Consider the following 18,074-nt stretch of genomic DNA (forward strand, 5'->3'; position numbering starts at 1 on the left):
CAGTACACATCAACTCTTGTGGACACAATACTTCAAGATACAAATATAACCAGTACTGAGCTGACAGAGCTTGCTTACAAGATAAATCAAGGTCTTGTTTCTTCTATCAAAACTTACCAAATGCTGAACCAAAGTGAAAGCAAGATGGAAATAATACAAAGTTTTTCTGCTGCCTTAACAAGTGGTATGAGAATATTATTAGATAATTTATTTTTTTGCATCTAAGAACATTTTCTTATAGTCAGTACCTTGTTTTACAAGCAATCAGTAATTTAAAAAATTTCCTTTTTTAATTTAGTTTTAACAAGCATTTCTTTTCTACTTTCTTCTTTAATAATAAATTATCTTTATGCTTACATATGTGCATTGATTCTTAAGTTCAAATTAATTATGCTTCAATGAGGTTATTTGTTTTATGTCAATATTTATACATTTAGGATTAGACAAGAGTACTATAGATGCTATTTAAATAAATTATATATTCAATTTGACAAAATAGGTCATATTCTTCTTCATGCGAGAATTCACATATCAATAGACAGACCAATTTAACTCAATTGATGTCTAGTGATTATTTTGGCAACCTTAAAGATAATCTTGGCCAAACAAATTCTGTCTTACATAATGCCTAAACCCTTTCAGCTTTTGTTTGGTTTTTAGAACTTTCCTTTTTTCCTGCACAACATCCTGCAGATGTGTTTCTTTCCAGTTCTCATTAGTAGACCATGATGGTAGAGGCTGAGTCACTAACATTAAAGTTTAGTTAATGGCAAAAGATTTATGCTGTAACAGATGTTTATTCTATTTACTTAATGAGTGGAGCTTACCACTTCCTTTAACTTTGAATGACTTTTTTATTTTCTTCTCTATATCATTTTGTAATAAAAAATGTTATACTACTCGCTTTTTTATCTTAAATCTTACAAGAGTTACATCAATATAAATATAAAAAAATAATATGTTTAAATAAGTCACTAGCTACCTTTTAAGTTATGGTTCTTAAAATTCTGTATTATATATCATATAGATAATGAAGTGTTTTTTTATATTAATATAGATATGCCACTTGTGGACAAAATAAGCCAAAGTGTTTGTGGTAGAATAATATCACCAGATCTTGCAGCCTTTCCATCTGTTTCTGGAATCACAGTATCTACAGATACCTTGAATTTAAATGGGGCCCAAAATAAAAGTGTTGACAATGATTTACAAGGTAGATTTTTTAATAGAAATTTATGTCTCAACCATGTCTTCTATGCATCATTATTAGTCTATAGCAAAATATTTAGATTTGTGAACACTTAATAACCTTCAATTATTTGTATTGATGACGACCTATTGCTAAATGCCATGTAATTTAATGCAAAATTTAGGTACATTTTGTCAAGATTTTTTCAAGACTATCAATGACCTAGAATTTGGAAGTATTTTGTGGAATTATTTGAAACCTATCCTGTTGGGTAAAATTCTGTACACTCCAGATAATGAAATCACAAGAACAATTTTATCTAAGGTACATAGCAGTATTTCAAAGAATTAAAATTTTAATAAGTGACATTAATTTTATGACTGTTCTTTTTACTTATTTAATGTAGCTCTCTGAAACTTTGACATCTGAATAAATAGTTACCTTAAATGATTTATTGTACCTTAGTTTTTTTTATTGTATTTTCTTTACTCTAGGCTAATAAAACGTTTGCATTAGTAGGAGAACTAAACAGGATTGCTACAGTCTGGGCAAATCAAGCCGTGAATCTACAAGGGTTGCTAGACTTTATTAAAGACACTAGTCTGCTTAAGGTATGTAGCTGTGCGATTTCATTTTATTACCTCATTGGAGCAAAAAATGTTTGTGTAGGCTATGATTGGTCTAACCATTCTATATATTATATGTACGTCTGCATTTATTAAACCTATCTATCATGTTTACTTTTATAGGATCTCCTTAATAATGAGGTCATTCAAGATATTCTAAGAGCAACTACAGGAATTCAACCAGATCTTCTTCTTACTAGTTTGCCTACCTTAGAAAACACAACTTTTAGTAATGACATCTTGGAAACTTTGCAATCAGTTGCAGCAATGGTGGCAAATTATACCTCTTGCATTCTGGCCGACAGATTTCAACCTGTGTCAAATGAAACTGAACTGGAGAACATGGCTTTCAAGTTAGCAAAGTCAAAAATTTTTTTTGCTGGTAAAGATATTTTTAAGTATTATCCGATATCATAAAAACATTCCAGGATTTGAAAATGTGTTAATATAATTAAACTATTGAAGTCTTGGTGTTTTTCCACTTTGCAAGTTAATTTTTGAGACCACTATTCACTTGCATATATAAATAAGTGGTGCTTGTTTATCTCCACATAATGTTATATAGTTATTTCTATGAATAAATTTTCAAAGTTTTCTTTTCAATTCAAATCAAAAAAATGAATTGCCAGCACTAGCTCCCAATTCATGTAGTCCCATCTGTGAATCACATTTGAACAAAGAATGGCATTATGAAATATTGAATGGAGGTGCAGGGCATGACAAACTGTGTTGGAAATATTGCATTGTATTACATTTTTTGTTTGCCCTCTCTGGCATAGAGGAAAGCAGCTGGCAGCAGATGTTGACTGAGACAGTTGGAGAGCTCTCACAAAGGTCTCATGACAAACAATTGAGCCCCAAAGAAAAGTCCTTGTTGAAAGCTGCTGCAAAAGATAAAAAGAAAACTTAAATAGATCCCCTACAGAAAATTGCTTAGTCTTAATCTGATATGGCAAATTATGCAGGTCGCAACTGGGTTTGCATGGTCATCCTTTATCTTTGGAATTGAAGATGATTCCTTTTATTGATTCTTGCTTTTTTATAATAATCCAATGTTCATATTGTAACCAATTAATTAAAGTTTTTTTTCTACCTGCTGTTAAAATGTTGATGCATCTCTTCAGGTATAGTTTTCTATGATGTTCTCAATGAGAGTGAGACTTCAGCAAGACAGAAGCGTCAAGTCAATTCAAACACAATACCTAAACATATAGGCTATAAAATTAGAATGGATATTGATAGTGTCATGGATACAAGTTTATTGAAGGAGCGGTAAGGTTGATGTTAAATATCTTTAATATCGAGCCTATTATTTTCAGTGATGCAGTCATTGCTGTATAGTTATAGTTTCTATATGTTTATTACATACATTAAAGAAAATGAATTATTTTGTTTTTTGTTATCAATGTCCTAATAATTAAAGTTTTTGCAAATTTAAAAGAAAAATGTATTTTTTGTTTTTAGCACTTTCACCATGAATGCTGAAGACAATTTGATTGAAAACTTGCGGTATCTTAGAGGCTTCATTTTTCTCCAGGATTTATTAGACTCTAGAATTATAGAGCTTCATAAGAATCAAAGTTTAACAAACCCAGCTGTAAATCTTATTCAGATGCCTTTCCCATGTCATCATGCTGATAGGTTAGTCACAAATATTTGTTCAATATTTGATAATCTAAGAGGTAATATATTATGTATCATAGGTTTTATGATTCAACTGACTAATACAATCTAGATTATTAGAAAACCTAAAAAAAAAACACTTAAATATGGCTGTGTAAATCTGTATGTTAAATACTAATGGTAATGTCTTTAGTGAGTTTTGGTTCCATTTTTTAAGTAATCAAATAATTACTTTGTTTCTTTTAGTTTCATATTTCTACTAGGAACCTACTTGGTACCTATTATGATGTGCTTTGTCTACCTGAGTATACTTGGTGTAGCCACTTACAACCTGGTGTATGACAGGGAGAATGGCCAGGATGAGGTAAACATTGAAAAGTTAAAAAAACATTTTTTTGTGTTTATGAAAACTCAAGGAGTGAAGATATTGACCAAGTATTGCAAATAGTTTCTGTTGATTAATGTTGATCAAGATTTTTTTTTATGTTTTAATTCAAACTACTATTGTGATAGAATGTAGTGTTAATGGTAACCTTCTAATGTGATGCAATATGGTAGAAAGTTAACATCAGTTTCTAAAACTTTAAGAAGAGCTCATCGTGTCTGATTGCAAGTGATGGAGGACATGCTCCCGTCGCCTCAGTGTGACACCTCCGTGGAAACGTCCTCCCGAGGAAAGGCTAAGTACATGAGCAAACATGGCTTCCATTGAGCTACCACTGCATGCTTTAGTGAGTGTACCTGCAAGTGGTGGGGATGTGAGACATGTCTCCCAGTGAGCTACCACTGCATGCTCTAGCAAGTGTACCTGCACGTAGTGGGGGTGTGAGAAGGCTTGCTAACCAGTCTGAAACCCACCGCTTTGTTCCCCAACGGGGACCAAATGGGTGGTGATCTGCATGTTTCTAAAAAATTAGTCATTCAAATGTCAACACTCTTACACATGCTTCTACAGCTGTATTAGTCCAGCCCGTTCACTCCTACGTCACTAAAGCCACACAATACACACATATTTCATTGTCCTTCATCTATACTGTTACATCTCTCTCAAAAACAAATCTATTCAAATTAGTCACGCTGAGACTTCTAGTTGTGCTGCATTACAGGCTTCCGACACTAAACTTTCTTAAAATATTAATTCTCCTCCAGAAGTTTTGTTCTTAATCATATCTTATTGATTAGATATGCTTGGCTTATTTAGTTATGAGTATCTAGTTGTGTGTAATTACAGCATGCTACAGAGAACGCATTCTACTCTTTTTTTTAAAGGATTCGCTCATAAATTAATTTTAAAAATAACTAACCTTCAAAAAAAAAATTTTATAGAAAAAAAATAATTTATGCAATAATTATTTTTTTTATTTAGGTCCTTCGAGTGATGGGGATGATAAAAGGTGTAAATGTACTTGCCTGGTTTCTCAGCACAATGTTTATGATGTTAACTGTTGCCATTATCATGGCTGTGATGCTAAAGTATACCAACATCTTCATCTACAGCAATTTGTTCATCATGTTCCTTCTGCTGGCTTGTTTTAGTCTCAGTTCACTGATGTTGATGTAAGATAATTATCTTGTTCATATATTTGGTTGTTATCTTTTATTTAAACAGTTCCTCTTTTCTTATTGAAGTAAGGATTCTTACTTATTTTTACTATTGTTTTAAAGGAAGTAAAAATGTTTCGACTGAGCATTTGCTATTATATTTATACCAAGTATGGGCTGTTTAGATGAAAACATAGTAAGCATGTACTAAGGATTTGCTTTGAGTCTGAAGATTAATGAGGAGTGCAATATTTCATCTGGCTATGCAGTCCCAGCTGCAACCTACATAGTTTGCTACATCCAGTGCAGACAAAACCCTTGTCAAAAATGAAGATTATTATGTCCTTGCCCAATCTTTTTTTTTGGGACAATAGAGGTGGGCAGGGCTATGACATAGGACCATCATCCTGGTACGTGAAGTAATCTAGACCATGAATGTTTGCTAATACCAATAAGTTATCATTGCTTTTTAGTTTTCTTAATATTCAATCTTTCTTTGTGATTATTTTTAAACTTAAAAAAACAACAATGCATTCAATATTTCAGGTATATGGTTTCTGCATTATTTAACCGTACCAGTATGGCTTTGTTGTTTGTAATCATCTTGTACTTACTGTCTTATTTACCTTTCACCATTCTCATTGGATATGACTTCACTCTTAACTTTTGGCAAAGAATACTTACGGTAAATCTTTTAAATGAATCATCAAAATACTTTTTTTCCCTATTGATTTTTTTTTCATGTAGTGTATAAATAAAGAAAAATACTATTCATTAATGATATAGAATTTATATAAAGTGACTTTATATTATTTAAATAACACAAAATTTATTACAAATAATATTGATTCAAATAAATAAACAATATTGACTTTTTTAAAATATAATATCTAAATCATTAAATGAGACAAGATTTTATTCAATGGTATTGTTTTAAACAACTAATATTTATTAATATTGCTAAAATAAGAATTAATGTATATCAAAAGAACTAAGTCTTGAATATAAAGAGCGGAACAAAATATAAACATTCGATGAAACAAAATACTTCAGGTTTTAGATTCTCAATTTGCCTAGTGAAGCATATACAAAATAATGGATTTTATGTGATTTTTTTCTCTCAATTTATCACAGTAAGATTGATTAGTTTTCTTTAAAAATAATCTATGCTAGTAATTGTGCATTTGAAAAGTATAAACTATTCTACATTGCTTGTTTTTGCATTGCTTTTGCATTGCTTTTAACATTGCATGTAAGTTTGTTTTAACGCAATAGAACTCAAACCATGTTGTTTTTTTATGTTTCAGTGCTTTGCCTGCACTACATCACTTTGTTTTGCTACATTGAAGATTGCCTTTCTGGAAGAGCAAGGCATCGGTGTGCAGTGGTCTAACATTGACAGAGCTGGTCCAGATGAACTCAGTGTAGCTTGGTCCTTCTACATGATGCTAATAGATAGTGTCATTTATTTCCTTGTTGGTTGGTATATACAAGAATTAAAGCCAGGTAATAGCCACACCCCCACAAACTTAGTTCCATTGCTAGTGAAGTCTAAATGTGGGAGTTATTTCTTGTCATCTCTGTTAGTATTGTTCTGCTGACTGGTACTTCTTAAGCCCATGACCTGTTTCAACCTGTGGAGAACTTCATTTGTATTCTCTACTTCTTCATATGTATTCTCTTAATTTTTTTTACAAACTTTACAAACTTTTCTGGGTTCTTCAATATTATTGACAAAGTGTTTGAAGTGTTTGCCTGAAATGCCATTTTGTTTTTGTCAGCAATAAGATAAGATAATTTTATTGATCCAATCAAATGGAAATTAAGTTTGATTACAATTGACAAGCTCAGCGAAACTACTGTACAAAAACAATATGGATTAAAAATTTGAACAACATTCACTCACGAAACACATACACATTCACAACCAGCGATTTATGAGTTTTACTTCTATGTACTTCTCGATGACGACAGCTGATCTTGTAACACTCTGACCGATAGTGGGATAGGAAGTTTTAAAATCTTTCTGTTTTAGTCCTAATGGAAAGGAGACGACCACTTCATTTAAATCTTATGTAACAGTGGTTTAATGGGTGCAGGTTGTCTTTAAGAATTGTGTTTTGGAAATGCATCTTTCTTGAAAAAGCTCTTCAAGAGATGCAATTTTCAATACAATTTTCAATTCAATTATAAGAAATTCAAAACACTTATAATCAATAAATCCAATAACTTTGAAATATTATAATGAATTAGATTGCCAAATGAATTTAAACAAATCAACTTTTAAAAGTGAATAAAAGAACAACTGACATTTTTTTCTCTAATTTTCTAGGCAAATATGGTGTGGGGCAGCCATTTTATTTTCCCTTTCAACTGTCTTACTGGAAAAGTTTTTGCAAGTATAAGCTTCCTACCAGAGAAAGAATTGACAGAAAGGCACATACAGCAAGTAAATAAAACTGTCACTATTTGTCCTTAATGCGCATGTATAAATCGAATAACAGCAAGTTATGAATGATGGGATTTTATGGGGTTTTTTTGTGTTTTTTGTATTTGATATTTATTTATTTTACTGCAGGTAGTTTGTTTGAAGCACCACCTGAAGGTGTTAATGTTGGCATATCTGTTGAAAACATCAGCAAAATTTACTATAATAAAAAAGTTTTAGACCAACTCAATCTACAGTTCTATGAGAATCAGATCACTTCACTCTTGGGACAAAATGGAGCTGCTAAAACCACTACAATGTAAGCCTAGTTTCTACCAAATAATTTTTTTTTATTTGCATATATTTTAAATACCTTAATGTTCAAATAGATACTCTCTCTCAAAGAATGTTGTCGATTTGGGTTTAATTTATTTTTCAGAAAGATCATATGTGGTTTGCTAAAACCTACCAGTGGTTATGTGTATTTTAACAGAAATTTTTCCTTGGTAGGAATTTGTCCTCAACATAATTCAATTTTCAATTAGTAAGTAAACACATTAAACGTCTTTTGTTTTTAGTGGCCACTTTTGGACAAGACTGTTAATAGTTTTGTGTACTCTGTCAGTCTGTTTGACCTATTTTGTTTGCGAAATCTAAAAAAAAGCTCTATTTAAATTTGGTGGGATGTGTGACTAAGAGGCATAGATGTATGGTGCTCAAGTTTGAATCCAGGCTTCGGCTGAGTTGTGTTCACTAAGTGCTCAAAGACAGCACAGAAACATTTTGTTTTGGATGTTCCTTATGATTTGAAGAGAATTACATCCTAGCCTAAACCTCCTGCAAGAGGATGGGGGATGGCAGCTGGCAGGTTTCAAACTCAGAACCATTGTGACCATCCTACATCTATTTTTCATCAACTATATGTGAAAAATGTCAGTGTGGGTGCAATTTAATGACTTTGTTGGACTTATCTTTAAGGGCCACGACAAGTTTATAATAGAAACTCTTTTTATTATTATCTGTTTTTTTTTTGTTTTTTTTTTAAATAATTAAAAAGAGGTATTGTAGAAATGAAATGAGGAACACAGTTTTTATGTTGTTAGTTTAAAATGGATAAAAGTTTAATTGAGACAACGTATATGGGTTTCCGAAAAAAACTATCTGCAATATTTGTTTTTAATAAAATGTTTTCTTTTATGTTCAGTATGACAGTTAGGGAGCACATGGAGTTTTATTCTGAAATCAAAAATATTAAAAACAAAAAGATGTCATTTCTGGAAATTCAAAGGTAAGATTTTTCAATTTTTTACAAAGAAAAAAAAACAAAACAAAAAATAATAACTTTTAAACATATATATAGTTAAATAAGTAGAACTGATCAGTTCAAAATTTGGTTTATATATTCACATGCTTATATTTTTTCTACTTAAACAAAAAAGACTGTTGAAAGAGGTAGATCTCTGGCATGCTAGAAATGTCCCTGCTAAGAACTTATCATATGGCATGAAACGCCGTCTCTGTGTGGCTTTAGCGTTTGTTGGAAACACCAAGAAAATAATTTTAGATGAACCTACTAGTGGCATAGACCCTCACACAAGAAAACACATATGGAACTTAGTAACCAGAAACAGGATAGGTAAAATTTGAACATGCAAAACAAATATCTAAAGGCATTACTTATGACATACTTTGTTAAATAGTTTTAGTTCAACGTTACTATGTTTTAAAGTTGCAAAGCAGTTTTAACTTGTGTTTCAATGCTGTGTCCTAGGTCGCACCATTGTGCTTTCAACTCACCATTTGGACGAAGCTGATTTCTTAAGTGACAGAATCGCTGTAATGCATCAAGGAAAGTTACTTTGCTGTGGCTCCCCCTCATTTCTCAAACAATCAATTGGTAGTGGCTACCATCTAACTATAATGAAGATAGATCAAAGAAATCAAGTCAGTATCATTTTAGTTCATTTAGTTCACATAATGAAAATCTTAACTACATATTTATTGCCTATGTTTGTGTCATGTACTCCAAAACAGACAAGAGTTGATCTCTATGCTCTTAGTAACAATGTAGTTAAATAGTTCAAACCAGTTCTTCTGCGATCCTTATCAAGTAATGAATCTGTTGAACCCTATATTGATAAAAATGTTAATGTTATAGTAGAATTTATTGCATGACTAAAAACGTGTTATTTACCTAGCAGAGTTTGAATGACTTTTTGGTCATGAATGATAATACCAATTAGTGCAAAGCCTATATATTCCAAAATAAAAGTAGTAAATATTACAGACAACTACAACTATACAACTTTACAGTATCAGTCTTTTTTGCCTTCTTGGTTTTGTATAAACCACTACAGTATTCCTGTGTAGTGATGTACTCTAAGATCCCAAATCATTTCAAATACTGGGGACTTAGCAGACAGTCTTCATATTTTTCTAAAATTATGGTCTTATTATTCAATAGTTATAAAAAAATTGTATTTAAATGTATTGCAGTAACTAGTTTAGTTAATCCTTTACATGCTATTATCCACTCCAGAAATAGCCCTACTAAACTATGTGTATTTAATCTCTAACAGAGTCACTCACAAGAAATTAATGAACTAAGTAAGTTTTTGTATCAACCTGATAACAGCCTAAATAAATAGCATTTAGTTATCTTAGGCTACTTTTAACATTATAATAGCTGCATCCAGTTATTGCTGTACGTAAGTTCAAGTAATCAATTTATTTTTCTGTTAGGATCCAGGAGTTCAACAGCAGCAATTACAACGTTCATTCAATCTTTATGTTCTAATGCAACTCTTGAAGAGCAAGCTGGATCTGATTTAATCTATAACTTACCAAAAGATCACAGCCTGATTGTACCAATAGATGAGTTTTTCAGAAGATTAGATCAATCTGTTAATCACCTAAATATTGCTAGTTATGGGTTGTCTGACACTTCACTGGAAGAGGTATGACACTGTTGTCAGGGTCTCTTTATGCTTATTGTTAGTTGCATATTTGCTTAATTATATATTATTACTAAAGATTACATGTATTAATGTATTGAAATGTTGATTTTATAGTACTTTCAGATTTTAACTACTTTACATTTAGTTATATTAAAATAATACAAATAAGACTATGCTACTGGATTCACCCCTGACAGAGCACCCTGCACACAGTCATTAAAAATAATATGCAACTAAGTGGCTGATAATTTTTAAAATAAAAGTGTTTACATTTTTGTGTTTATGATTATTTAGGGTAACAGTAGATATTCAGATATACTAGCATATACTAGCATAACTTGTACATCTATCATCATCATCATCATCTTTCCTTTGCCTTCCTCGTAGAACATAGGGCCTTAGTTAAACATGCCACTCTCCACGGTTTCTTGCTAGTTTTTTTAATGGTTTCCCTGCTCTTTCCTGTCCTCTCTGCTTCATCTAGTATACTGGGTCGCCACATTCTTTTAGGTCTTGTTCCCTTGGGGTTCCACTCTTAGATCTGTCTAGCTCTGTTGTTGTTCTAAGGATGTGACCAATTCATCTCCACTTCTTCTAAAAGATCTGCACCTCTATATTTTTCTGTTCACTCATCTCCCACAGTTTGGTATTTTCTTTTTTTTATACCAGTGTACATCTATGAGATGACCAAACTGGAGCTACTCAACAATTAATTCAGTCTTTAATTGAACACCTCATTCAATACAATAGCATTTCAGTATTAAATTCAACACTTGTCTTTACTATAGCAATTCAGTTCTTAGTAGGAACACTATAAGGGGGTTAGAACTATGGATGTCCTGTGGTTTAGTAATCAAAGATACCAAGATGGTCCATGAGACTTCTCATTGACGTACAGCTTGCCAAGGAAGCAACTATTATGTCAGGACAAAAAGCAAGTGACAAAGATAAGACAAGCTAAGGAAGTGACTGTGCCTAGAAAAAAACATTATTGCTCAACAAAAGAAGTACTCTTGATGATAGATTAATAGACAAGAGATTAATCTCTCAGACATCATTACTGTTTTATTGTTTTTTTCATATTTAAAGATATTTCTTAAATTGACCAAATCAGCTGATCAAAACTTGAGCAATGACACTCCAAGCAACAGAACTTATGTACCAAATTCACAATCTAGTATTACTAGCTCAGAAAGTGAGAATTCAAGAACAGGTTAGTAGTTGTCTATAAAATTTACTACTTTCATTTTAGAATATCTAGGCTTGTGCTTTGCACTTGTTTGTATAATCAGCCAAGATCTATAAGATTTTTGTCAGGTAAATTTATCATAGCTGAAATTTATTTATTACTAAAACTGGAAATGTGTTATGAAAAAATTGAGTCGTTTTCAGTTATAAACAAAAACATTCCATTGAAAAATTTATCTAAATAAGGTATAGTTGATATATTGTTGCATGTGAAAGTTACTCATTGTAATTAAAACATAAATCAGGCTATGAATGTTTCAGTTTCCGGATCAAATTTAAAACACAGAAATACAGCCAATAAAAGAAAGATAATTTTCATTCCATCTAAATTTTATACAAACAGTTTTATTAGCCTCTGTGTATAGCCAATAGATTTTATTATGACACACAATTCAATGCATTTCAGATTTGATGAAAACAGATTTATGAGTCCTTTTGAGGCTGAAATTCTCGGATGGAAAATTCTAGCTATGGCTATAGAAGGAGTTTTGTTTTTTATATTAAATTTCATTCTTGATGCTGCTAAACCACCAGTTCTGAGGTAACTTGCTGACAAATTTTAAGGAAAAAATGTATCATTGATAAGCATTTTATTTCACTTGGAATGGTTTTCAATATATAATTAACATCTAATTGTTAGTGGATTCAATAATTAACATTTAGGTTATAAAACAAAATAGTAAAGCTCTTATCTGCTATACATAGCAGCACAAGGTCAGATTGCATAGGAGATTTGGCATTGTAGGTGTTCAGCTAAATAATTGTAAACCTTTACTTAAATTATTTCACCAAAATATCAGCAAGACTTTGTAGCTTTGAGTTTAGAAAACTCCAATGGTTTGATTGTATTGTCAAGTGTGGGCCAGTTGTCATATTCTTTTGAAAGTCACACTAATTAATCATGTCAAAAAGTCATAAAATGAATTTGACTGATATGCACTGTAAGGGTTGCTGTAGAGATAGGCCTACATCTTTATTCTTGGTTCTTCATTCCCTCTCGCTAGAAGTTACTTTCTGTAACATACCAAGCAACATGCTGGCTTAAATGTTTATGTTGTCCAACTAATGCTGTTTTATGTTAAGTACTTAAACATGTAAAAAGGACAAAACCATTTCAGTATAATCAATTTTTATAACTTATTTGACAAACTGTGGGGTTGTGCAGTACACGTGATGGACTGTCATTTTGTTGTCTTATTGGTCCTGCGTTCATAACCTGCCTGTTGCCATCACCTGTCATCCTGTGGGGGGTATAGGCTCTAAAGGAACATCTGAAACATGTAAAATAAGAAAAAAATATTATTTTTAATATTTACAGGCTTCAGGATGAGAGACAAACATTTAATGAAGTTGTTACTGAAGATGAAGATGTAATTAGAGAAAAAGAAAGAATAGAACAAGGATTAGCAAATGATTTGTTGATTGTGGAGAATTTATCCAAGGTTATATTTTTTTAACTAGAATATTTTCTTTTATTTAATCCTTTGGTTTTTCTTTTTTATGTCACTATTACATAACAGAAAAAGTATATCTTTTCTTTATACATGTCTTTTTACCATTATTTTTTTTGTATGGACATTTTTTTAAAAGTAAACAATAATAATAGTACAAGAGACATTTTTAAATAGAAAAAAAAACATACAAATGCATTGGACTTTTCTACTGTTTGAATTAGATGATGTGATTAGAAGAGTCTGTGATGAAGGTTCTACTTCATAAATTTAGATGTGCAAACCCTCATTTTTTTCACCTTCACCTTTTACCTATCTATTGTGGCACCACACATAATCTATTGATTATTTTTCTTCACTCCACTCTGTCTTTGCCTTAAGTAGAATCTTATCTTATCTTCTTATATAATACAGACGTTACTTCAAAAAAGAAGATGATTACGTCCTACGCGTCATGCATTTAGTCATGCATATTAACCAATGACTTAAATTCTGCCAAGTCACTGGTTTCCTGGCTAGCTCAGGCAACCCATTCCACGCTCTAATAGCACTAGGGAAGAAGGAGTATTTGTACAAATTTGTCTAGTATATGGGACGAGGAATGTGCCTTAAAATGAAATAATTGCATTAAAACTACTGAATACATGTTGGGCATAAATGGTTTGGGCCTTAAGCATCTTTGATTACATGTCTTTATGCCTTTCCTTGTGACTCTAATAAACAGTTGGGTTGAAAGTCAAGGGAAAGGATTATTCTCATCTGTCTGAACTAGATGATCATTGGATGATTATGCATTTCTATCAGTTAATAGCTGATTTTCCCTGCCAATTTTAAATTGTTACTTAGTACTGTAGCCATGTCATAAAAAGCTCAAATTTTCAAGACTTTTCAAGACTTATTTATGTTAGCTGTCTACAATCTTGGATGTATCAGGAATTTTCCCAATCAATCCGCTACTACATCCTAAATTACTTTCCTAAAATAAATCTACAAAAGAACCAAAACTAGTTACTGTGATGTGGCAAAAATGTATTTGCTCAGTGTGAGGCAAGATAAGCTATGAAACCTTTTTGAAGTGCTACTTTTACCCCAGTATTCCATATTTTTGAAGAACTTCCTTTTCCCTTGCATATTGGATAACTTGTGTGTATGTCCTCAGAGTTGGTTGATTGGTAGCCATGTTTTTTGGTAATATATGTTGGTTCATAGTTTATTAATTTGTTTGATGCCAACACTTCTCTGGGATCATCATTTCACCGAGACCTCATTTCACTTGTGATTATTTTCTTCCTTTTTTTTTTAAAATATAAACTTTAAGCCTAATATTTATTTAAAGTAGGAGTTCTCTTTTCTTGTATTGTAATGAAGATAATTTTGTTATATAGGTTTACAGAAGAAATGGAAGAAAGTTTTTTGCTGTTAATCACATTAGCTTTGGTGTACCAGAAGGACAGGTTAGAGATTGTTTAAACATAGTTCATAGTCAGAGACTTTTAAAAATTATTTTATTGTAATGTATAATGCATAGTTTAAGGTTTTAATAGTTATTTGATGATTGTTTTGATGTGGCATCAAAAAAAAAAGTTATTTCATTACTTCATGGTTTTAAGTAAATATGCATAATTTCAAATTATTTGAATGCTATTATTTAGTGCTTTGGCCTTCTTGGTGTTAATGGAGCAGGAAAGACAACTGTTTTCAGGATGCTAACAGGAGATTGTCTACCATCAAGTGGTTCAGTTTTTCTAAAAGGGAACAGGTATTAAAAGAGCCTTATAAAAATATAAAATTCACTGCTCAATAAAAGTGAAGAATAAAATTAACTTAAAGGTTACACTCTTAAATATTTTTTTTTTTTTTCATTTTTTGATGTTGGTTCTGTCGTAGGTCTTATGAATGATAATAAAACTTTACTACTATTGAATCCGATTTATGTTCTCAAATCTTATAATTATTTTAATAGCCCTTGGAACTATCAGCCAATCTTTTATTTTATTTATGGAGGAATTAATATATTTTTTTGTCTTACAATTTATGTATTCAGTTTATATAACACTAGCAGAAAAGTGAAAATTCTGGTATATTTCTTACACAAAATTTATTAAAAAAAAAAAATAATAATAATTCTGAGAAAATTTTATTTTTTTATAAACTTTTCACACATGGTAAATAATATCTTGAAGACCTTTAGTTTTGATGTCTTATATTTATTATTATTTCAAGAAATATGTGTTTAATTATTTTATCTTTTTCTTTATATTTTTATCAGATTGTCCAAGAAAGATACACATTTTGGACAAAATGTTGGTTATTGCCCACAAGAAGGAGGACTTGATGAATACTTGACAGCAGAAGAAATGCTTTACTTTCATGCTCGTCTTCGTGGACTTCAATCTTGGCAGACTGAAAGGGTACATTTTTTTTTTCTTATTGTAATTAATTCAAAAAATACTAATACTAACATTACTGTTACCTTCATTAACAAAAGTATTTAAGAAGCTGATGCTTTTGAATACTTATACTAAATGTTGTAAAGGAGTTACTGCAGTAAATTTTGATAATCAGAAGACAATTTCTGTCAAAGTACTAAAGGGACAGATGGAACAACTCCACTCCTTGTAGCCTACAGTAGGCCTATATGACACAGACTCACATTAGAATTGCATGCCTTTGTTAAAACAAATAGATACTATATAAGAAGACCAATTAAGATTAAGCCAACTAAGATACACTTGTGCAAGTGTAAAAAAAAATAATTTTTAAAATATTTAGTCTCTTTTTTTCCAGTTTGTACCAGAACTCCTTGGAGATCTCGGCTTGACTCAGTATGCACATAAAGCTGTACATACTTATAGTGGAGGAACAAAACGTAAATTGGCTCTAGCAGTTGCATTGTTGGGTCGTCCACCTATTTTATATCTGGCAAGTTTCACCATTATTCACCATCATTTAGTATTATTTGATAGATAAACTTATATTGGAATATACGCTTCATTGCATATTCAAAACAGATTTCCCTAATCTCCAATTAGAATATAAGACACTAGTCCAACACACAAACTATGGATTTTTTTTAGTTGTAATAAATGTTTAGATTTTATTCAAACAATGGTATTATTCTGATGCTGTTGTATCTTAGTTTGTACAACCCATCCTAACCTGCATACTTAAATAAAAGGCCAAATTGAGATATTATCATAATACCACTTTTTTTTTATAACTAACCAATTCGAAAACTACTGTGCACTTTATCGCAAACAGGACTAGCTATCTGAAGCCTTTAATATTAATAATAATAATAATAATAATCTTTATTATCCGTAAGGAAATTTGTCTTACAATTTGTGCATTACACCAAACAAAAAACATTATAACTATAAGAAACCAAAGTGTACATTCACACCAGACTCACTCATAATTTACATGTGACAAAGTTTATACCAGATTGTTCTTATTTAATGAAACAAACAAAAAAAAACAAGACAAATTCCCACTTTTAGTAACTAACATTTTGTCAGATGTTTTCTATACATTGTTTAAATAAATTATTGTGGCATTACATCTTAGGCACATAGTAAGTTAATAGCCTACCAATGATAGAACTAGACACAAGTACAATCCTTTATTTTGAGAACAGGTTTTCAAAAAATAGTGATTTATAAAGAAGACAATGCTTGTATTAGTAAAACATAAGCTAGTAATAGAAAGTATAAGACTCTGGTGTTTTGGGTTGTTTGTTCATACTAATAGTTATATCATTAAACATAAATTAGTTCAAATTACTATTTCAAGTGTGTTAATGCATAGTGTTCTATTTGTTTTGGGATTTATTATATTGGCTTTCCCGATGAGCATATTTCTGAAGAACATCAGCTCAGAAGTTAGCAATCTTGAACCCAGCAGATATACAATTCTGGAAATTCTTTGTTGTATTTTTTTTTCTTTGAATTAAGAAAAAAAAATAGCTTTGCTGTCTTTGGTGTTAATTTGGAGATTATCTTAAAGCTGATTTGTTTTATGTTCCCTTACGAATTAGTAAAGAAAAGAAAGTTCCCTTTCAGACCTTGCGATCTATCAGATGATGTTAAGGTCATCTGTTTCTTTGAAATAAAGGTAAATAAGCAAGGTGTCATGTGGCCAGCACAAAAACCAGCTGCTTTAATTTTCCTCAACTAAAATCAGGTGCCCATTAAAGTCCTGAACTTCAAAATTCCAGTCTTCACTACAATCCGAAGCCAAGCGCTTAACCACTCAGCCACTATGCCCCCTTCCTTAAGAATTACTATTATAAAACTTTATTGAACAGGATGAACCAACAACTGGTATGGATGCTGCTACTAGAAGGTTGGCTTGGAAATGTATTGAAAAAGCGACAAGAAATGGACAGTCAGTTATACTGACATCTCACAAGTAAAATAATATATCTTTCATAGACACTCAAGCCAAACTTAATTGTAATAAATTGTAATTGTAAAAAAAAAATCACATTAAATTTATTATTACCATGATTTAGTCAAATTTATGATTACACTTGCCAGTTAAAAAACATGTAATTTATAATTACATTAGGAAAAAAATTATTAAGTAAGTATAATTATTAATTTTAAAAAAAAAGTAAAATTGTTTTCTTGTTAAACGTTATAGCATGAATGAATGTGATTCCTTGTGTTCAACTCTAGCCATCATGGTGGATGGCAAGATCAAATGTATAGGAAGTCCACAGCATTTAAAACATAAGTGAATTGTTTTTTTTTTTAAATCACTATTTTCTACATAAAACTTATGATGGAAATATTAATGTTGTGCCATTGATTTATTTTTAGATCTAAATGTTTATAAAATTATTTTATCAAACTGTTTTGTTACTTTTGACTTGAATTGTTGAATTGAGATGCATCCCTGTACTCTTCCATTATGATGTAGCCTACATCCTAAACTATTGCTAAATTTTAGACACGTTTTTGTCAGTAAGTTTTTCTCTACCTAAAAATATTTTCTAAATATTGATTT

The 18,074-nt window shown here is 31.0% G+C and overlaps 1 protein-coding gene across 1 annotated transcript in view; it reads left to right on the top strand.

Annotated features, from left to right (window-relative positions):
• LOC106056153 (phospholipid-transporting ATPase ABCA1-like) overlaps positions 1-13,055 on the top strand; it is a 40,100-nt gene extending 27,045 nt beyond the window's left edge. The window contains exons 23-44 of the mRNA XM_056021502.1: positions 4-184; positions 1,058-1,213; positions 1,374-1,513; positions 1,684-1,800; positions 1,939-2,197; positions 2,940-3,087; positions 3,280-3,456; positions 3,685-3,802; positions 4,805-4,995; positions 5,527-5,665; positions 6,288-6,486; positions 7,313-7,429; positions 7,559-7,727; positions 7,848-7,952; positions 8,613-8,696; positions 8,848-9,044; positions 9,180-9,352; positions 9,988-10,015; positions 10,151-10,365; positions 11,455-11,578; positions 12,020-12,154; positions 12,932-13,055. Of these exons, the coding sequence (XP_055877477.1) occupies positions 4-184; positions 1,058-1,213; positions 1,374-1,513; positions 1,684-1,800; positions 1,939-2,197; positions 2,940-3,087; positions 3,280-3,456; positions 3,685-3,802; positions 4,805-4,995; positions 5,527-5,665; positions 6,288-6,486; positions 7,313-7,429; positions 7,559-7,727; positions 7,848-7,952; positions 8,613-8,696; positions 8,848-9,044; positions 9,180-9,352; positions 9,988-10,015; positions 10,151-10,365; positions 11,455-11,578; positions 12,020-12,042 (3,060 nt within the window). The 3' untranslated portion in view covers positions 12,043-12,154; positions 12,932-13,055. The remainder of the gene's footprint in view (positions 1-3; positions 185-1,057; positions 1,214-1,373; positions 1,514-1,683; positions 1,801-1,938; positions 2,198-2,939; positions 3,088-3,279; positions 3,457-3,684; positions 3,803-4,804; positions 4,996-5,526; positions 5,666-6,287; positions 6,487-7,312; positions 7,430-7,558; positions 7,728-7,847; positions 7,953-8,612; positions 8,697-8,847; positions 9,045-9,179; positions 9,353-9,987; positions 10,016-10,150; positions 10,366-11,454; positions 11,579-12,019; positions 12,155-12,931) is intronic.
• Positions 13,056-18,074: the final 5,019 nt, after the last annotated feature.

This window comes from Biomphalaria glabrata, chromosome 2, assembly GCF_947242115.1.
Source record: "Biomphalaria glabrata chromosome 2, xgBioGlab47.1, whole genome shotgun sequence".
NCBI lineage: Eukaryota > Metazoa > Mollusca > Gastropoda > Planorbidae > Biomphalaria > Biomphalaria glabrata.